This window comes from Herpailurus yagouaroundi, unplaced genomic scaffold (assembly GCF_014898765.1).
Source record: "Herpailurus yagouaroundi ecotype Mexico unplaced genomic scaffold, PumYag 139, whole genome shotgun sequence".
In the NCBI taxonomy this organism is placed as follows: Eukaryota; Metazoa; Chordata; class Mammalia; order Carnivora; family Felidae; genus Herpailurus; species Herpailurus yagouaroundi.
Window position 1 is genome coordinate 38,260,404 of NW_024412394.1, and position 22,854 is coordinate 38,283,257.

The 22,854-nt window shown below is 41.1% G+C and overlaps 1 protein-coding gene across 1 annotated transcript; it reads right to left on the minus strand.

The window, feature by feature from the left end:
• Positions 1–1,606: 1,606 nt before the first annotated feature.
• Positions 1,607–6,119, minus strand: HTR1B (5-hydroxytryptamine receptor 1B). The gene is made up of 2 exons (XM_040473995.1): positions 4,672–6,119; positions 1,607–3,082 (listed from the first exon to the last, which is right to left on the minus strand). The coding sequence occupies exon 1, from the start codon at positions 5,903–5,905 to the stop codon at positions 4,736–4,738; it is 1,170 nt and encodes a 389-aa protein (XP_040329929.1). The 5' UTR covers positions 5,906–6,119; the 3' UTR covers positions 1,607–3,082; positions 4,672–4,735.
• Positions 6,120–22,854: the final 16,735 nt, after the last annotated feature.

Consider the following 22,854-nt stretch of genomic DNA (forward strand, 5'->3'; position numbering starts at 1 on the left):
ACCCAAGAATTAGCTCTCTTTAATTTGAATATAAATTCTTTGTCTTCTAACCTCTGAACTCACCCATTGCCATGTTCATCAATGGCCATAATGTCTTAACTACTAAGATTTTAGCATTTCCCAGGACTAGAGGTGAAGAAGAAAATAACTGACTTTGCATATATGAAGAAAAATTTTAGGCTTGTTTTAGGGATCCTCTGCCTGAATTTGCAGTTCCCAAAAATCTATTTTAAATAAATGATAAGCCCCCTCTCCGTTGCTTCATGGATCTTCATTTCTATGAGCCTAGAGAAGTCAATACCATTTGCAGTGTCCAAGAAGAAGTTAGAGATTGTGTGTGTATGGTGAGCACCTGAATCCTGGAAACAACTCAGCGGCACTCTGCCCCCTGGTGGACTGCTCAAGGATGAACCTTGATGAAGGGCACAGAAGGTTCACTTCCCACCCACTTACCCTGCCAACCTCTTTCCTTCTGAAAATTGCAGTGAATGCCTCAGTTAAAAGCTTTTGCCTCCACTAATTACATATTAATTTGAATCAACAATTTTTTATATATATAAAAACGCTGGGCTGCCTAATCAGCCCTCTGGAGCTAAAATAAGAACATTAGATCAACACGTTATCACTGGTTATCATGGCTTTTCGTGGGTAAGAAAAAAGCAGAAAAGTGGAAAATGAAACACTGAGAAAAGATGTAGATGTGGTGAGGGTCTTTGGACTCTGGGGAAATTGCTAGACAAAGAAAAGGAAGAAGAGTTTAAAAGTGAGTAAGAGGATGCTATAGGAAGTGAAATAGTTGGCAATTTCCTTTTGGCCATTAAAGCCACTGCAAACCATCTTTCGTGTGTCCTTTAGCCCTTGGGGTTATTTTTCACCAGCCTAAGTGGGTAAGTGTGAAAGACTCTTAACCTCAGTCATTTCCAGTGTAGCCAGGTTTCTTCCATTCAGGCTAGCTTCATCCTCCCCAGTTCAATCTTTCTCAAAGAGCTCTCAGTTGTTCTATGCTACAGGTGCTACAGGAGGCAAGAAAATAATGGCTAAAGAGGAAGTACATGTTCTGAGAAGCCAAAGAAGTGTCAGGTATTTTGATAGGTGCCTTACATGCATAGGTTCCTGCAACCAATTGCAAGCAGGCTGCATTTGAGGAGAGCCACAAAGCTATCCCATGCTCTATTTGCAATTCAAACCTAGGACTTTCTGATTCCAAAAGCTGTTTTTCTGTCTACTTCTCTGGTGTTCATATAATTCAGTCTCCACCTCTTACGTTTCCCCAAGCTTGCTTATACCCCTGCATTTCAAGCACCATGCAGTACTTTGGCATCTCACTACCTACCTAGACACAACATTCCCCCTAAAAATACGGATCTGGAAAATTCTAGTGATAGTGCATCTGACTTACCCTCTTTTGCAGAATATGAGAGCACAATCTGCCTAATTCCTTTTAAATTCTTCTACAAACGAAATCCCCCAAATTGTGGCTGTACTTGCCAGTCTGCCACAGTATCATTTATCATCAATTATTCTCTCTTGAAGGTTCAAAGTCCTCAATGTCCCCCAGAATCCAATGAACCAATCCTTCCAAAAGAATAGAATCACTACCCATTCCTTTTTTGAGCACGAAAAGGACTTTATTTCATTATTCTCTGAAATTTCATTTCCAATTACACATTTGTTGAAAGGTGGAATACCAAAGGCAATTTTTAGTTACAGCAACTCCATCAAATACACATAATCTGAGATTTTACTGCTTGCATGAATTATAGTCCTCACAGGGTTTCCTGGTTAAAGAAGATAAAACTAAGATAATAGGAAAAGTGAAGAATATTGTTCTGTAGGAAATTTGTTGAACTCAATAACCATTATTCATGGGTACCATGTCCATTTTTTTAAAGGAAACTCTAAAATTGCTAGAAACACAAGACAACATTGGTATTTTTGAATGAGTATACATTCATATATTTGTGTGAATCTTTGTGCAATTAAACAATATGGCAAATGTTATTTGTTACCACAGCCAATGAAGACGTATTTTCATTTCTATACAAGTTGAACATTTCCATCTCCCATTTTATGTTCTGCAAAAAATCCATATGTCCAGTTGATGAACAAACAATGCTATAGGCAGCAGTAACTGAGAAGGAGCGTAACAGTCGTTAACTACATAACCCTGGGATGAATGATACACTTTGCATTATCATATGCGATGCTGGATGATGAGTCTAGATCTTGTATAACTACAAGGGTTTGCAAGCTTCTACTGCACACAATATGCCCCAAATTCAGTCAATTCAGCCAAATAATGAAGCAAAACTGTAAGTGGGTAATCTACAAATGGCAAACAGCCCATGTGACTAAATTGACCATGTTTTGTTAATATGAGGACACAATCATTGTAGGTTCCCTAGAAAGAACTCATTTGCAAGTTTCAATTTATTTATTTATTTCAATTAATTTTCCCCCTCAGGCTCCTAGAAGTTGGCTTAATTGTTTCTTAGGCCCAAAGAAAACACAGCTGCATAGACAAAAGACAAACATATTAATAACATAAACACAAATACTGTGCTGTATGCACATTCCAATCAATAGTAAGCTAGATTTCTCCATAGGAGAAATGTCACAAAACAAACAAACAAAAACCTGGGGGATATAACAGAAACATAGGGATTATCCAATGCCTCAAATTTTATTTTACTCCAACGGCAGGTATAAATGTTGATCAAAATTCCCCTTTTTTACTTAGTTTATGTGTGAACTTTTGAATAGTGTATTTTCAAGAGTCATTACCCCAGAGTGAAGATCTGCACAGTAGGAAAGCAGTGTACTTCAGCTCAATACATCTATTGTCTGAGAGTCTGGACTGGGGAGCTTCAAGCAGGGAGGGAATCCATTTTACAAAGACAACTTGCTTCTGCAGACAAAAGGTATCACACTGCAGAGAGCTCTCTGAAGAATGGAGTGTAAATCTTCTTTGGCATACAAAATGCTCCACATACATATTTTGTTTTCTGTGCAGATGATCCTTCAGGGCTACTCCTTTTTATTTAGATAATGCATTTTTCATCTTTTGTTGTGTAATCTTGCCCTGTGTTGGAGAGGCCTCAGAGTGAATTTGGTATCACAACTAAGCATTATTGAAATTTGAAAAGACATATAAATATAAAGTATTACTGATAATATATTCATTGAGGTATCAGGTCGGTGACAAATTCCCAAGGTTCAAAAGCTTGTCATTTTCCTGATTGCCTAGTAAATCTGAGGTTTGGTTCCATGAGTTATAGGAAAAAACAGGCTCCATGTTAACATCTCTAAGCTTTTCTAAAGTCCTTGCATGTCATTTTCTAGTAATCTTTGTTCCCAACCAAACTTCAGTAACAAGGGAAAACAAGTTTCTGGGTTTTTTTTTTTCCTTTAACATAGATTTTGGGTTCTTTCTTACTGTATTTTGAAGATTTTTGGAAAAAGGAGGTGGTTCTCTTACTTTATATATGGGCACACAAAGGAATTACAGATGGGAAGGAGAATGTAAATGACTATCAGAAAAAAGTCTCATGCATTTAAGATTTTTTACAAGTCAAAATATACATCCTCCCATTGCCCCCCCCCCATTCCTTAATTGTAGAAGAACCATTTTTATTTTATCAGTCTCCTTCACATCTCACTGGATTGGTTAAGGAATAAACATACCTTTCTTGTTGAGGAGCAGTATATATCTAATAGCCATCAGTTTAATCGACTGCATTAATAAGAAATATAGCAGCAGCTTGGGCTGAATCACCCATTGTATTCTTCATTTATGAGGATTTAAATGTGTAAAATGACAAGTACATGAAATTAGGAGGAAAATAAAGCAATCTGCAGACTTTGGCACTAGCACACGTAATGCTTTGTTTGAGTTGTTAGTGTGGTTTGACAATCACTAAATAGGAATTAAAAAAATTACAGATCTGCAGAAAACAAACAACCATAGGTGTTGGTTCTCAGTTTAATCCTTCCCATCTCCCATCCCCACCCACCCCATATAGTTTCAATTATAATAAAAATAGAGATCTTAACATCAGAATTTTGCTGTTAAACTCTTCAAGGTTTCTCTGCATCATCCAAGCCACACATAAGGTTTGAAGCACCAAATCCACAAGTTTCTCCAACCAAGTTTAAATAAACAGAAAGTGAAGACTGAAAGATGCCAAAGTAACTCTTCTTAAATGAAGCTGAAACACAAAGTTCTCCCCAAAACAAAGGGTATCAGGCTTCTAGTTCAAGTACTGCCAGGCTGTATGTAGATCTGTCTCAGACAGGATTCAGACAACTACAAGTACCACCGGTTCTAGAGGGAGGGCATGATCCATGATACCAAAGCAGGGCAAAGATCCCCCTTCCATCATTGATTTTTAAAGTTACAACCCTCCCTTATGATTGGCTGCTGCAGGGTCAGTGCTGGACCTGGGGTGTGAGGGGAGGAAGTGAGCTTCCTCCTCCGCAGGGAAGCTCTACCTTTAGTTTGAACAGTTCTCCTCTCAGAGCTCGCTCGCTTGCTCGCTCTCGCGCGCTCTCTCTCTCTCTCTCTCTCTCTCTCTCTCTCAGGGCTGTCCTGGCTTCTCAGGATCCATTGCCCTTGCCCAGAAGACAGAGCCTCAATCTGACCCAGTAACAGTGAAAGAAGAGTGGACCTACCTGTGGAACCAGACACAACATGGTCCCCAAGGGCCGCTTAGGCTACCCCACTGCAACTGACAAGTCAACCTGTGCACTTAAAGCGTATCAGTTTATGGAACGCTTGTTTGAAGTCCTCATTGGACATGGTATAGATGATGGGGTTGATAAGGGAGTTGAGATAGCCCAGCCACGTGAAGAAGTCAAAGATGGCCAGGTGGAACCAGCAGGCATCCTTGCAAATAGGCATCACCAGGGAGATGATGAAAAAGGGCAGCCAACACACAATAAAGGCTCCCAAAATGATCCCCAGGGTCTTAGTGGCTTTGCGCTCCCTAGCGGCCATGAGCTTCTTCTTCTCTAGCAGGGCGTCAGAGACTCGCACTTTGACTTGGTTCACGTACACAGGGGACCCGGATTCGCTGGGCACATCAGGAGCCCGGGAGTTAACGGAGGTGACCGAGGACGTGGACCCGGGGGAGTCGGTTATCAGCTGGGCTCGGGTCAGGCGCTTGCCGGTCCTGTTGGGCGTCTGTTTCAAAATCCGGGAGCGGGCTTCCACATAGATGCGGCCGTAGAGGGCGATGAGGAGCAGGGTGGGGAAGTAGAAAGCGCCCACCGTGGAGTAAACTGTGTAGAGCATGTGGTCGGTGTTCACCCTGCAGTCCGACACCTCCTCCTCGGCTTTGGCTTGACGCCAGAAGAAGGGCGGCAGCGAGATGGAGATGGAGAAGACCCACACCAGCGCGATCATGACCGCCGCCCTCTTGGGAGTCCTTTTAGCGGAGTACTCCACAGCGTCCGTGATGGCCCAGTAGCGGTCCAGGGCGATGACACAGAGGTGCAGGATGGAAGCTGTGCAACAGGTGATGTCCGACGACAGCCAGAAGTCGCAGACCACCTGGCCCAGCGTCCAGCGGCCGGTGACCGTGTACATGGTGCTGATGGGCATCACCAGGATGGATACGAGCAGGTCGGTTACCGCCAGGGAGGCGATCAGGTAGTTGGCTGGGGTGTGCAGCTTCCGGGTCCGGTACACAGTGGCAATCACAAAAGCATTGGAGAGCGTGGTGGCCAAGGTGAAGAGCGCCAGCACCAGGATCAGGAGTACTTTCCAGGGCAGGGCGATGGAGTCCTGGTAAATATAGCCCTCGGTGCTGCAATTGGGGGGAGCGGAGGAGAGGTTGGCTTGAGAAACCCCGGTCTGGGAGCCCGCGGGCGGCGGTGGGGCGCAATGAGTGTTGGTTTCTTCCATGTCTCTCCTCTACACGGCTCTGGAGCGCAGCTCTTGGGCATGGAGCGAACGAGGGAAAGGGCGGAAGGACCGCGGAGGAGACCACAGTCTTGTCTCTCGATTGCTAGTCAGTGCCGTGGGATTCTCAATTATTCCTCCACCCGGATTCCCAGCTGAAACTAGAGGTCAAGGGCGCGGCAGCCTAGGCAGACGAGCGCGTCTTCTGCACTTCCAGTGCGCCGGGCGCTGCCGCCGCGGCTCTGCCTGCTCCTCTCCACTCCCCGTCTTAGCCCTGGGTTGCTAAGGACTGGCCCACCAAGCCCAGCTCCACTCCGGATCCTACTCAAGGCGTCTAGTAGCGGAGGGTGATGTATTGTTTGAGAAGGGAGCATCAGCCAGGTGGGGTCTCTTACCCCAGTTGCTCCGGGCTGAGTCTCCTAACCCAGGCGCTCCTTGATCTGCAGAATCGGCCCGCAAGAGTTTCCTGGCTGTTGAGACCGAAGCTGGCAGGCCAGCCAGGAGTCCTGGTCTTGCATTCCCGCCCCCTCCCCAGACTCGGGCAGTTTCCTGCGGCTGCTTTGGCCGCCAGAGCTGGGTGGGGTGAAGTCTGGGAGCCGCGCTGCGCCGCGCCTCGCTCCGGAGCTCTGCCCTCCCTTCTTTTCACGCGCTGGCCACTCCGGCGAGCTGCCCCGCGGAGACGGGGCCGCAAGAAGGGGGACTCGGGGGCTGGGGCTGGGGCTGCGGCTGCCCGCAACGCGCCGCCACTGCCACCATCACCTCGGACCCACTGGCACCGCTTGGAGCCATGCTGCTGGGTGCACGGGTCTGGGGGACCTGGCGCGGCACGCGGGTAAGGGGCAGGTGTCTTAGGGAGCTGGAGGAACGCAGCGTGCGCCAGTCCCGGAGGAGCGTGTGAGCGGCACAGCAGATGGACTCCTTTTATAGAGTCCAGGTCCGGGCTGCCCTAGCCTTGCAACTCTTGCTGCTCGGCGAGTGCGGGCGCCCGCTCCCCATCACCTTCCCCTTTTCTCTCTCCCCCGCCCCTCCTTTCCTCCTGCCTGGTTCCCTCCCCTGGTAAGGAAGCTTCCCTCCGGGTCCTACCGCCCTTTCTCCCCACTACCCATCTTCTGGCCCCTCTCCCAATCCTGACACCCAGACTCCGCAGTTCTGGCCAGGAATGGGGATGAGGGCGTCCTGTCCTTGCCTCTGTCCCCTTCGAAGCTTGCAGTGTGGCCCTCCAGTTAGATCCACGCCCTCAGCCCGGGCACATTCCCTGCGTCCCTTCCTGGGCTTCCACTTAAGCACCCACACCACAGCAGGCCAGTGCTAGGTGGAGCCAGCCCCAGGCTCTGACCTCTCCACTCAGGAATTTTATCCAGCCCTGCGGACCACACCCAGGTTAGAAGGAGGCGCCAGTAATATCGCCTTAGAAGGAAATGGCCAATAGTGCATTTTAAACTTCAGGCTTCAAGTCCTACTTAACTCTTGGTACAATAGGCACTATTAATTTCATATCTGGTTTTAGGAATCTGTGCTTTCCATTCAGTCCCTTCCCTTTAACTGTGGGTCAACAAGCGGAAAGAAAGCTGTCTACACTGTCTACAAACATGTAAAACTATCACAAACAGAAGCCTACCATTTGTGAAATTAAACCTTCCATTCCTCTCTCCCTCTCCAGCCAGCCGCTCAGCAGTTCAATGCCTCTGGAAAACAGTTCACAGTAAGCACCTTCCCTCCCACAGCCCTCAAGAAAGGAGGTCAACAAAATTCAAAAGGAAAAAAAAAAAAAAAAAGAAAGAAAGAAAGAAAGAAAGAAAGAAAGAAAGAAAGAAAAAGGAAAAAAAAACGTGTTTTGGGGCCATCAGCACCAGTGTGTCTTCTTTGCCCTCAACAAATACATCAGGGTATCAGCCAAATGTGGCACCAAGCAATACCAGTTCCCAGGTCCCATGACCTTCAGCAGTTCCTGGCTGCTCAGTTCCCCCCTCCAGCTGTAACCGAAACAAATGTATGGTACAACTACCAGTCTGTGAAAGTTTACAGAAAAGCACCAGGAAAGAGCAATGTACTTTCAGCCCTCAGAGCTAAGTGATCCCAACTAGGAGTTTCTAGCACCTAGCTCGGTGTTTAGTGGGTATAATGCATTCAATGAACACAACATCATAAGTGAATTTACCAGGTTAAGTGTAAGCATATTTTAGAGAGAATTATTCAGTCTAGAGCCCAAGATTATTTCATCCACCATTGAGTTTAGAAAAAGAATTAAGAGTCTTTGAAAGAAGAACTTTTTACCCAAGGTGACACAACACTGACCCAAGTTCTCTTAACTTCATATTCCCTAAAACAGGCAAAAATAGAGTGCTTACCCTGTGCTAGGAATTCTAGGCACCAGGGGTATGATGGGGTATACCCAGACCCAGTTTTCAAATAGCCTATATTCTAGAAAAGGCAGATAGACAATAGCCACACAAACAAGCAAATGATTAACATACTTTCATATTGCGGTAAGTATTATGAAGAAAATAGTACATTCCTGCATTGAGAGTGAGGGTACTCCTTTAGGCAGCAGCTCTCCAAAAATACCCTCTGGAAGCTGTCTGGGTTGCAGGAGCCAAGGTGGAGATAAAAGAAAACCTTCTCTTTCCTCTTCTCCTGTCCCTAGCACCCAGCATTGCTTCTGCTAACCTTAAGCCTCATTTGCACAGCACGTTAAGGGGTCCTACCCATCCTCCCATCCTACCCACCCACAACAGGCGCCTAAATAGACTTCTTCCCCCCCCCCCCCCAAACTGCAGCACTCTCTTAGAAATCACAGCTGAGGAAAGCAAAGCAGGCAAGCCTAAACCACTAGGTGGGGGCGTTGGCCAGGATGGAGCAAAGTGTGTGTGGTTGCCGTTTGGGGGGTGTGCCGGCAAACTATTTTCCTGCTATCTTAAGGGAGCAGCAAGATTAGGAGAACTGTTGGAAGGATGCGAAGCGGAGGAAGGCGGAGAGGAATTTTACCAAGCTGCAGGCAGCCTTTCCTGTTTAAATTTCTTCTCCAGGAGCGTGCAAAGGAGAAAACCACTTGCTCCTTCTAGGGTTTGGATTTAGCGACGTAAGGAACCTGTGGCTTTCTCCCAGCCACTCGTTCACTGTTTCTCGGAGTCCAGAACCCTTGGTGGAATCTGCCACCTGTGGGCGGAGTTTGATTTTTCTAGGCTTTGGTTAAGAATTGCGTGGACACACCAAGCCATCATACAGAGGGGAATGAGGCAGAGTTTAGTGGAGAATGCCATTTCGTTATCTTGGTTCCCTCTTTTCACTCACTCCTTTAGTACTTCAAAACATATAAAACACACAGGGGTACGTGTGTGTGGAACACTCAGGAGAGCAGGAAACTTTTAAAGTCCCCTCTGCTTGGGCCTCCCCCATAGAGGAGGGGCCCTTAGGCACAATCCACGTGCCCACTCTGCAGTCCCCAGCAGCGCAGGGAGGATGTTCCCTCCAAGTTAGTGGGAAACAACCCACACAGACTCAGCCAGAGGGCAAGGAGGGAGCGAGCTGGAACAGATCGAGATGGGGAAGTAGACTGCAGCAAAGGTTATTTGGGTCGAAATAAGCTTTTGTTTGGCCGAGCAGTTGAGACTGCAAGTTAGTGTGCTCCACGCGGTGGACCTCAAGCAGAAGCTGAGGAGGTAGAGGATAACGGAGTGAAGCCTGTGCTCAGACGCAAAGCCTGACCGTGGCGGTGAGCTGTGGAGAGACCAGCGAAAAGTCGCCTCTCAAAGAGACTTTGCCTACGCGAGAAAGGTTTGGCTGATGCAGGGAATTGAGAGGCGCAGGCTTGGAAGTTTGCAGCGCGGCGCTAGCTAGACCTAATGCTGTGAAGAGAAGCTCCTTCCACCTCCACGAAACCACACCTGATACACCCTAGAACTTGCCGCAACTCAGCGCTGTCTTGGCTGGGAGCCAGCCAGCCAGCCAAAGGCGGGCACTTAGGTCATGCTTGCAGCATCCCCAGAGTCTTCCCTGCATTTTCCAGAAAGTGGCTGTTAAGAGAGATTTGGGCACCGGAGCATAGACAGCAGTTGTAAGTTAATCTTTGCTTTGTTGCAATAAAAAAGCCAGAATGCTCAAGCTCTTGTCGCTTTGCTCCTTTGATAAAGGAAAATGCAATCTCACACTCTCCATCCCCACCACTTGAAAAATCCACAGCCAACCCCTAACCGCAACGTGTGGGGACCTGGCAAGCTCCTTTTTGCAAGTCCTGCTTCCTCAATCTATGGCCACTGTTTTTGTTTTTTGGCTTTAAACTCCCACACAGGAAATAGGCAGCAAGAGACTAGAGCTCTGTACAACGTTCTCATGTGTGGGAGTGGTAGCCTGTTTCTTGGTTCCTCCTGTATTTCCTCCAGTAACTTAAACTATTCCTTAAAAAGTATATTGGTAGTAATGAAAATACAAGCCTTACTTAGGTCTTGTTTCACGGAACCATGGAAACGTTCAGATGAACATATACAAACCTACAGATGTATACATACAGTTTTGCCAGACACCTTCGGGGGGTTACCAAACCCTCTGAGGCTTAGCTCCTCTCCATATTCACTGGGACCACATTGGGCCTTTGACAAGGTATCTGTGTCAGGGTACTAATGTGTTTTGTGCTTCAGAAGGGAATTTAAATGCCAAATAATAAAACCAGGTGCTTTAGTTCCTTAATTCTAGACTGACGTATATCAATCCCAGAGAATTAGTAGCTCTGTTATGTGTTTTTAGGTGGATACAAATACTGTGTATCTATAGTGAAGGAAGAGTGTGGCAAAAAAATAGAGCAAGTATACATAATTTAGACACTTTCTAATTCCTGCCTCTGTAATAGCAGCCACTTTGCTACTTGGAACAGACATCCCCAACAGGTAGGTTACTGCTGGTTCAAAGCCAGCCTAGTTCCAGCTAGTAGAAGAACTAGCTCTCAACTGAAGTCTCAATCACATATTTCCTGGCTGAAGATGGAGGTCTTAGAAGAAAATTTCTAACCTCATGCTTGAAGCAATATAAATGGAGATTGCCAGGGAAGGAGACTTTGAATTTTTCCTTTTGGACGAACAGTGGCATTTGGCAATAATAAACCTTTGGATGAAACACGATGGCAATGAGTCCACCAAACTTAGAAACAACTTGCTGTCTTAATTTGGCAGATCATTAGGCACCTCTATTCAGGATGAAGTGTCTCCAGAAAAATCACACAAAAGAATTTAACAGTGAGGTGAAAGAAAGTGGCCTAAAGAAAGAAGCAATAGAAATTGGGCTTTGCCTCATTCAAACTAGGAAAAATTGCATTACTGTGGGATTGGTTTCAGTCTTGCAAACAGACAGACAAGAAACAAAACAAAAACAGGCCAAGCTGGTTGATTGTTTTTTCACCTATAACTCATGAATAATAATCATTAGCCTTTCTTGAGCACTATGTGCCAGGCCTCGTGTTACAGGTTGCACATGTGTTCCTTCATTTAATTCTTATGAAAGTTCTAGGAATTGTCATCATCTTACTCATTTTCTGGATGAAGTTGAAGCTTAAAGAATTCAAGTAAATTTGCCATGTCAGACAGCTGATAGGTGATAAAATTGGTTTTCAAACCCAACTCTCTCTAATTTCAAAGTCCAACTCTTTACCGGTAGTCTACACTGAGCTAGCCATGCAGGTCAGTGCTGGTAGCCCTTTTAATCCTGTGACTTTATCTCATCTCATCTGTGACGTAGAATCACTGTTCACTGCTAATTTAAGTCTCCAGAAGAATCTGATAGTTGCCTTCAAATTTTTCTGGGGGTGGTGATGGTGCTAAAAGTCAGGTAGAAGATTGTACACCATGATTATGTTTAACCAGCTAATCATCACTTCCATATTCTGAAGTCCACAGCCCAGACAGAAATCAGGCTAAATCCTTTCTCAAGAAACTTTCTTTCCTGGCCCCATTCGTTACCTTCAGGGTGTGATTTTATTTTTTCTATTTTATCTACCTTTTTTCTTTTCCTTCTTCCTTTTCCTTCCCTGTCTCCTCATCCTTAACACTTCCTTCACACCCTACCACACACACATTAAGGAGCAAAACAAATTAACGCTTTTTAAAAATTGTATGAATGGAACGTGTTAAATACAGTGACAGTCACTATTCTCTATTTTTAACCACATTAGTCTAAATATCAGAAAAATGACCTGAAAAATTGAATTGTTTTCCCCATGTGTATAACATATTGATTCCCCCCCACTAAGATTTAGTAACTCACCAAAGAAAAAGAGACCTATTACCAATGAGACAATTATTCAGATCTAATCAACCAGGAATCAGTAAGTTAATCCACTAAGAACCTGTCCAAACCAAGAATATAAGCAAAAATAAATTTAAATTCCAATGTACTAAAACTTTTGCACTTTATGCAAAGTTTTAGAGCTCCTCCTCATTCAGATCAGACTTCTTCTTATTTTATATACACATCTAATGCATTTGGCTATGTGATTTCCAAGGTTAGTCCCTGAAGATTAGAAGCATCACATTATACAAGGATCAGAAACTATGTCAGGTAAGCACCTGCATGCAGGAAGATGCCACAGCTTGTCATAATTTTTGCAAAGTAGGAAAATCTAGGTTAAACTATAAAAATAAAAACCTTGATAATGTCAATAACCACAGTATTATTTGTGTTAACACATTTAATAATGTAGAGTAAAAGGCAGACTTCCGCAAGTGATGGCAAACCAATGTAATCATACTTCAAAACAAAGGAGGGCATTTGTTTCAAGGAGAGTGGAGTCCCTCAAAATCAAAAGAGGAATTGAACCATCAAGATTTGGGCACTGAAGGAATCAGATGAGCCCTGGGAACAATCAGCATCCTAGAACACTATCAGGACTCAGTCACTGTCTGTATGTGGACTCTTCATTTATTTCACAGTAAACAGGTTTTCTCTACATTGCTGAAAATCTTTTTCACCATTAATAACTTTTGAGGTTGACTTCCTCAGCTTTGGTCATATTTCAGAAACTAATCTGAATCTGTTCAAAGTTCAGAAATTCTGAGAAATGGGTTCTGCTTCTGAGAAAAAATGTAAGGAGACCAGGACAGGTCAACATTCTGAGAGGAACAACTGGAAAAGTCGTGAATTTTATAAAGTTTGAAAAGCTGTGGAAGCAAGAAGAATTAGAAAAACTAAAATTCCAGAAAAGGATAGATATTTCCTACATAAGCTAATGATTGCTGCCTATTTTATTTGAGACATTTGCTGATCCTGGGCAAAGATTGTAAATTAGACTTGGTCCAGGCAGAGGGATTCTACTGGGAAAAGAGATACAAGCAGAGGTTTTGATAGTTATTGGGGTCAGTGTGACAGTTTGGATTCTAGAAGAACCCCACATGCATGGCCAGTTTCACTGTGGATATTTGATATATGTTACAGCAAATTAGGAGCCCAAGGGAGTGGGGAGGAAAATTCCAACAGGCAAACTGAAATCACCCGCAGTTTTGAAGTACTTAGAAGAAAAAGTCCCTCTAGAGAAAAGAACCCTGCATTAAACATGTGACTAGTCTTCCCTGAGAAGACAGAGAACTTCCAGGCTTTCAATCAAAAGGCCAGGATGGTAAGTAAGACCCAAAGAACAGGATGAATCATAGACAGACTGATTCTATCTGCAAAGCAGCCTTGACTCAGCTCAGTGCCTGACGGGTTGATGTAGACAGCTCTTCATGCATTTTGCCTAACTTAGGAAAAGATGAATATTCTTTGGACAAAACAATATCATTTAGAGACTTTAGAGTCCATTTATATGTAATATCTGATTACAGTTTTTTAAAATGATATGTGCCTAGTGCCGATAAAAATGTGACCAATAGTAATAACTGAAAAAACTAGGTAACAGAAGTAAATCCATGTGCAACATAGATATTCGAATTAACCAGAAAAAACTTTAAAATAACTATGATTAATATGTTTAAGAAAGAAAGGAAAAATGGACAAAATAGCTTAAAAATATAGAGAATTCCAGTAGTGAACAGAAATCTTTAAAAACAGTCAAATGGGCACTCTAGAAATAAACATCTAGTTTTTGATATTAAGTACGCAATGAATGGATGTAATAGCACACTTGAAATGGTAACCTCATAAGTCAAAAAAAAAAAATGTCTAAACTGAATCATAGACAGAAGAAAAGTACAAAGAAAAGAACAAGAATGTAAAAGTCTGAGACTGGGTCAAATAACCTAAAATACAAGCACAGAAACAGAGGAACAAGAGAATGGAAAATAAAAAGTATTTAGAGATAATTTCCAAGAATTTCCAGAAATGCATATGTTGGGTGAATATATCTAACAATGACACCATTAAAGAAGCTCAAAGAATTGTGGCCAGAATACATACAAAGAAAGACACAGCTAAGCACATAATAGTCAAACTGCTGAAAACCAATGACAAAGAAAAAATTCATAAAACTGCCAGAGAAAAAGACATTACCTTCAAAGAAATACAGTAAGGCCATGGTTAACTTATCAGAAACTATAAAAGTCAGGAGTGTCTGGGTGATTCAGTTGGTTAAGCATCTGTTGGGACTCTTGATATTGGTGGCTCAGGTCAGGATCTCGAGGTCCTGGGACTGAGCCCCGAGTCAGGCTCTGCGCTGACAGCTTGGAGCTTACTTGGGGTTCTCTCTCTCTGCCCCTCCCCTGTGTGCTCACTCTTTCTCTCTCCCTCTCTCTCAAAATAGATAAATAAACATTTTTAGAAAAACTGTAAAACTCAGGAGATCATGTAATTGCACTTTATAACAGCTGAAAGTTAAAAAAAAAAAATGTCAACCTAGAATCCCATACTTAGAATTAATATCTTCCCAAAATGGAGATGAAATACAAATGTTTTTAACCAAATGAAAGGTGAAAGAGTTTGTTGACAGTGGAATGGGCCTCTATGAGGTACAAAAGGAGGTTCTTCAAGCTGAATGAAAATGATACTAAATATATAAGGAAATATAAGAGTAGTTAACTGTGTAAAATAATAATAATAATGTCTTATAGAGTTTATAATGTATGTAGAAGTAAAATGCATGACCACAATATTATGAAGAGTTGCTATCCCAAAAAAATGGGGATAAACAGAGTGAATAGTAGTAAAAGTTTTACATTGTTAAAGAAATGATAAATGTATTCAAGTTAAATCCTAAGATGTCAAGGATGCATATTGTAAAATCTCTAAGGTAGTGATTAAAAATCAATACAGGAATATAAATAGAATAGTACAAGTAACTGCTAAATACATAGAAACTATAAAGGAATAAAGAAACAGTGCACCATAGGGTAAAAAGAAAAAAAAAATCACATTATAGTATATTTAAACCTAAAAGCATTAGTAATTTCAATAATTGTAAATAAGTACAACCAATTAAAATGTTAAAAATTATCAGAGGCACCTGAGTAGCTCTGTCAGTTATCAGTTAAGCATCCAACTCTTGATTTAGGTTCAGATCATGGTTCATGGCTTGGAGCCCTCATAGGGCTCTGCACTGACAGCACATAGCCTGCTTTGGATTCTCTCTCTCTCTCTCTCTGTCCCTCCCCCACTTGTACTCTCTGTCTCTCTCAAAATAAACAAATAAACCTAAAAATAAATAAATAAACTTTGAAAAACATTAAAAAAATAAAAATTATCAAATAAAAGAGATTAGATCTACCTATTTTAGTTTTAAAAAACAAATTTTTAATTTTAAAAATTAATTTTAATTTAAAAAACAAATATTTTACTTTAAATAATTAAAAAAACAAATGCTTAAAAGCTAAATGATAGGAAAATAGTATGTCATGCAAATAGTAACCATAATTTAATAATATAAAATTTAATTAATTAATTAATTAAATTAGTTAATTAAATTAATTAATTTTCTATTTAATAATAGAAAAGATAGACTTTAATTCAAGAAGCATCAATTCAACAGAAAGACATAACAATCTTAATGCCACATCCTCAAACTATATAAAATTTTTTGATGGGAGTAAAAGTAGTACTAGACAAATCAACAATCAAATTTAGAGATTTTAACACAACTTTCTCTTTAGTTTATAGAATGAACAGCTGATAAAATAATACAAGCAGAAAACGATTAGTGATGATATGAAAGATTTGAACGGTATACTTACTTCCAGCTAAGTAACACAGAAAACATTTTATTTAAACAACTGAAAAATATATGTTTTCTCGAAGGGCACAAGGAGCACTTATAAACACAAAATCTATACCAGACACAACACAAGTCTCAAATGAAACAGATCTTTCATCAGTGAAGACGAATGGTTGACATATAAGCATGTAATACAATATCAACATCATTAGCCATCTGGGAAATGCAAATTAAATGTGATACCACTACACCCTTGCTGAACTGTCTAAAAAAAAAGTAATACCACACTATCAAGTGCTGACAAAGATCGAGAGCAACTGGAACTCTTGTTGATAGGAATACAAAATGGCACTGCCACTCTGGAAAAGTTTTGCAGGTTTATTATACAGTAAAATGTACATTCCAATTCCTTTCCAAGTTATCTACCCAAGAGAAATGAAAATGATGTGCACAGAGAAACCTGTGCATGAATGCTTATAATAGCTGTATTCATAACTGCCAAAATTTGGGAACAATACAGATAGCTTTCAACCAATGAGTGAATAAACAAACTGTAGTACATCCATATGATGGAATACCATTTAGCAATAAGAAGGAATCAATTACTGATTCATGCAATAACAGGAATAAATCTTAAATGCATTTTGAAGGGAAAGAAGGTAGGCCCAAAAAGCTAAATATGGTACACTCAATTTATATGTCATTTGGGAAAATGCAGGAAGGTGGGAGGGAAGAAAACAGTTGCCAGTGGTTGATGATATTACCTCCAACCCCCACCCTCCACCAACACACATACACATACCCATACAATATAAGAAGAAGGCTACTTCACCTCAGTAGTATTCTTCTCATATAATCCATAACCACTGTCTACACATGGGAAAACATCACATAAACCTAAACTGATAGACATTCTACAAAATGCCTGAGCAGTGTTCTTCAGAATATCAGGGTCATGTATGATAAGAAGAGACTGAGGAATTGTCATAGAACATAGGAGTACAAGGAGACATGCCACATAAATGCAATGCAGAATCAAGGACTGCATTCAGATACTGGGGAAAGTACATTAGTGAAAAAATGGTATTCTACTAATGTTAATTTCTCCATTTTGATGAATGTTCCATGGTTATGTTAGATATTAACATAAGGTGAAGCTGGGTAAGGGGATATAAATATTCTACATTCTATTTTTAAAATTCTTCTGTAATTCTGAAGTTACTTAATTTTTTAAAGTTTTTAAACCCTCTCTCATAGGGCTGAAGGATTTAGGATGATGATTCAGGGGTAACCATTAGACTTCCTCATAAATATGTTTTATATAGTTACGGTTTCTGAACCATCTGAAGATAGGAACAATTCACAAATATTTAAAAGTAAATACAAATGAATAGGGTTTTCTTAAGTTTATTCTTTAGCCACTCTCCAACTTTTGTCCAAAGATATTCTTGTGGCATATGCTGCAATAATATGAGCTTATTAGAAGGAAGAGTAACATCAGATAAAGGGATTTATGTAGATTTGTGTAGAGTCGGTGGCAGAAAATATTCAAGCCTCAGCATCTTATATTAAAACACCAAAATGAAGTTTCTATTACCATTGCTTATGAAGCGCAAAAGTACATTGCCTTCTATGCCAATAATAGTTTAGAGATAATATAAATGTTTTGCTTTAATTAGACCCCTAATACCTGTTTAATGGATGAGTCAGTGTTGCCATTTTCTGCCTCTCCTTTACAGACCTCAGATAGCCTGTTCCAATGGAAAGGAAAGAGGGATGGAGTATGGTTTTGTTTTGGGTTGGGTTTTTTTGCCATGGTTTTATGGCAACCTTTCCCTAGGATGAAATATACTTTGAGTACATAAACTAACGAATAGGATAAAATTAATTGCAGGGACCTGATGACCATAAAAGTCTTTCTATGTTTATTTCATAAAATTATATTTCCACATTCAGCTGAGAATTCAATTGCAAGCACAGGGTTTGGGGTCTGCAGATTTGCATTTAGTTAATTGTACAAAAAATCAAAATATTTCCTTTTACTTGCATGTGCCATTGCATGCTAACTGGATTCTACTATGTGAATGAAGTTCAGATTTTAAAACTTGACAGTATTTGCTAGTGAGATTTTGCTGTTAACAGAGATACTAGTATGGTTCTTACTTGCTATCTCCTCTGTGATCACAGACAGCTGCTCTATTGCTCTGCATTCAGCAGGCAATGATAGTTTTACATTACATTTTTGTTGTTATTCTGACCATTTCAATTTACATGAATTGGAAATCCATTTGCCTCCAAAAAAATGAACTAAAACACATTTTCCTGTCTTTTCCAATTACTCCATGTGCTTAGTGAAAACATAGTAATCACAAGAAAGGCTAAGTCACATTTTCTTTAATGCTAGGGTACCTTATGGCCATGATTTGCTCCATGGATTTGCCAATGCCCAAATCTACCTCTGATCTCCTCAAGTATGACTATAAAGCTGGGTTCTGTCAGCTCCTTATAAAACTCCAACTTCCTTCTGTGGATTTATAGAATGATTTCTGACACAGGGTTATGGAAACAGCTAAGTGCTTCTTTTTGATCATTACTTCTTACACAGTAAAGATTATTAGATTGGACCAGTCCCTCTGACAATGTTCTTTTTCTTAATCTTGAATGAAAAGTTCTAGATTAATGTGATGATTTCCCTTGTTGGAAAATTTTACTTTCCTGGCAAATTTGTGTTCTATCCTAAACTACTCTTATTAGACTACATTTCATCATGTGTTGGTCTCTTTGTGTCTTGATGAAGAGACATTTTTTACTAGATGTTGTGCTTGGGGATTTTTTTTTATTGTTGTTGTCTTATTTGCCTTTGTGTGAGAACACAAAATATACTAAATTCTTTGTTTCACTAAATCTTTAAGACCTTAAAGACGAAGAATTCCTGAGTACTTTGAATCTTGTATGCAAATTTATTTTTTTAAAATGTTTATATATTTTGAAAGAGAGAGAGAGCATGAGCAGGGTAAGGGGCAGAGAGAGAGGGGGACAGAAGATAGAAAGCAAGCTCTACACTGATAGCAGCAAGCCCTCTGCGACTTGAACTCATGAGCTCTGAGATCATGACCTGAGCTGAAGTTAGTTGGTTGCTCAACTGGCTGAGCCACCCAGGCACCCCGTTTTCTTTTTAAAGTGATATTTTATTAAGCTTACATTAATGTCAAGCTGTTGGGCTTACAAAAGACCCAAATGAAATGTCATTTAATTTTAAATATTTAAATATTCATTCATATTCAGGAGCTCTGGTGCCATATGAGGGTTGAGGAATCAATGTCCTGTGGCACAGTCCTTCCCTACACAGTTGTAACATTTTCACAGAAGCTCTGGTTATATATTCTCATCTATTAGTTAATTTTTAAACATCAGTGGATGCTCAACATTTCCATGTTCCCTGTAACAAATGCAGATTCATTCACAGGCAACAGCCTCAACCAACCAGAACAGACAATCATGCTGGAGTAGGGTTTTGGAAACCCAATGATGCACTGTAAAGAGATCTTAGGAGGTCCTAGAGGAGGCGTATGAGTGGTAAGAGAGGACCCCACTCAGTGGGTTTTGATGAGAACTAGCAACCAATGTGGAATTATACGATATTTCATCTAATCTAAGAAGCCAGCACTAGTAAAATGAACCATTATTTTATGTAACACTAAAAAAAAATGCTACCAAATTGCCACAATCTTTTCCTATTATTTAGAATTTTTATGTTATTCCATTGAAGCTCTTGTACCATATTGAAACAGATATTTTAAATTATATGTCACTTTCATGTGTACATACAAATAAGTGAAATTGATTTATTAAGGTGTATTCCTTAAATTTCTTTACTTGCAGAAGAATTCCTTCCTTCTGAATCACTTTCAACAGAGTCATCAATTTTCATATTTTCCCACATGTCACGATCTCTGTCACCCAGAGCACTGGTAATATAACATTTTTTTTAAAAGTTTTTTTTTTTTTTTCCTGAAAGAGAGCACATGTGCACATACCTGTGCACAAGCCAGGGAGTGGCAGATGGAGAGAGAATCCCAAGCAGTCTCCTTGCTATCAGTGGGGATGCTGACTCAGGGTATGAACCCACAAACTGTGAGATCATGAACTGAGCCAAAATCAAGAGCTGGGCATTTAACAGATTGAACCACCCAAGCGCCCCAGTAATATAACATTTTTTAAAAGAGAGCTTCACTATTACCTCTGGTATGTTTCCCCGAGATCATATTTTACCAGATTTTTCTCAAGATGCATAAAAACAAGTATAACAAGTGACAATCATGATTATAAAATATACCAGTAGGACTCCTGAGGAAAAGCCAAGATGTCAGAATAGCATGGAAGTTTTTTTGTGTGTCTTGAGTCCATCAAACACATCAAAGCCACATCAACACTAAACCATCTTGCACACCTAGAAAACTGATTTGAAGATAAACACAACAATCTGCACAAGCTGAACCACAGAACTCTGCAGGTATGTGGCATGGAGAGGTGAACTGGGAGAGAGAAGCTGCAGAGAGCAGAGAGCTGTTTTTGCTTGTGGAGAGAGGACAGAGACACGGGAGAGTACAGGAAAAGCACTTCCCCCAAAAGCAGCTGGAGAGAAAGTGGAAAAGTGGAAACAGCCACAGACACTGAACTAACAAGGGAGAAAGGAAAAAGGAGAGGGTTAAAATTCCATTAAGATTCTATAAACAGGGGGAGCGCAGAGTCTGAAATTCTGCAGCTCAATACCTGGCGTTGCTCAGGTGAGAAGGGCGAATCCCCAGGAGCAGAGTGAAGTCTGGGGTCTTCAGGCCACATGGGAAGAGGCGGTTCCCCTGCTGGGAGGACACCTGCTAGAAGCTGTGTGACTCCCTGCAAGGCAAAAGCCGTGGTGGACCTGTGAGAACAACCACATTCTCTGGTGCTGGGACAAGGTCGCTGGGAGTGAAGCCTGGTACCAAATGCATGTTGTGATTTGCCATAACCCCTGAAATGCTGCTGCTACACGATTGCCTGAACTATTTCACCCAGCCACAGTCTCTGAGCATCGGCAGCAGCACATCCTGGCAAACATTCCTGAGTGTGGCCGGAACCTGGCCATTGCTCTGTGAGGCCCTCCTGCAGAGGGGCAGAATGGGTCAAAGCCGCAGTCACTGAGAAATGAGGGGTTGGGAAAACAGCCTCATCTGAGATAAAACTCAGGAGGGAGGGGCTGCCTGGGGCTTGGTCACGGACAGTGAAAAATTGGGGAGTGAATGGAAGTCTAGGACAAAGGACAGGTGCACAATTGCTGATCAGGAAGAACAGAGTTCTTATACTAGAGACTGGGTAGCTGGGTGATGCCATTTTCACTGCTCCCGTGCATGCACAAACACACCTACAGACGCCACAATAATCCACTCCAGTAAGCTAAGCAGCACTATCTAGTGGAGAATGGAGCCTTTACACTAAGCCCAGCCCAACTGGACCAACCTCCCCTTCAGGAACATAAATCTCTCTACCTGCTTAGTTCACAGACTATAAACCACTTCATAGTTTGACTTCTAGGGTTAAAAGAATTAATTTCAATCGTATTTAAGTCTGTTCGATGGTCCATCTACTCAATTTTCTTTCTTTTTTTTTTTTTTTGGTTTCTTTGCTTTTTCTTGAATACAGAAAGAAAAAAATTATTGAATTTTCAATTTTTATTGAAAATATTTTTCTTTTTTTCTATTTTCTTTTTTACTTTTGTGTAAATTTTTCCAAATTATACTTTACTTCCAACATTGCATTTTATTTTACCTTAGAGTATAAATTTTTTCAAATTTTCAAAAGATTTCCCTTTTTTTCTTTCCCCTTTTTTCTCTAATCTATTCATCCCCTTTCAACACACAGACAAAAACACACCAAGATCTAGCATCATTTACTTGATTGTGTGTGTGTGTGTGTTTAACTTTTAATTTTAATTTTTTTATTTTAATGTTGTTTTAGCTCATTAATTCCTTTTTCCCCTTCAAAATGATAAAACGAAGAAATTCACCACCCCCCCCCACCAAAAAAAAAGAGTAGGAAGAAATGACAGCCAGGGACTTAACCAACACAGATACAAGCAAGTATGTCTGAACCAGAATTTAGAATAACAATAATAAGAATATTAGCTGGAGTCGAAATAGATAAGAATCCCTTTCTACAGAGGTAAAAGTAAAAGTTAGGATGAAATAAAATGCTACAACTGAGCTGCAATCTCGAATGGATGCCATGAAAGCAAGGAAGAATAAGGCAGAGCAGAGAATCAGCAATACAGAGAGCAACTTATAGAGAATAAGGAAACAGAAAAAAAGAGGGAGACTTAGGCAACAGAACACAATTGAAGAATTAGAGAACTCAGTGACTCATTAAAAGGGAACAACATCAGAATCATAGGGATCCCAGAAAATGAAGAGACAGAAAAAGGCGTTAGAAGGATTGTGTGAACAAATCATAGCAGAAAACTTTCTTAACCAAGGAGAGACACAGACATCAAAATCCAGCAAGCACAGAGGAATCCCATTAGATTCAACAAACTGACCATCAACAAGACATATCACAGTCAAACTCACAAAATACTCAGGAAAGGAAAGAATCATGAAAGCAGCAAGGGAACAAACTCCTTGACCTACAAGGGAAGACTGATCAGGTTTGCAGCAGACCTATCCACAGAAACTTGGCAGGCCAGAAAGCAAAGACAGGATATATTCAATGTGCTGAATCAGATAAATATGCAGCCAAGAATTCTTTATCCAGCAAGGATGTCACTCAAAATGGAAGGAGAGGTTAAAAGTTTCCCAGA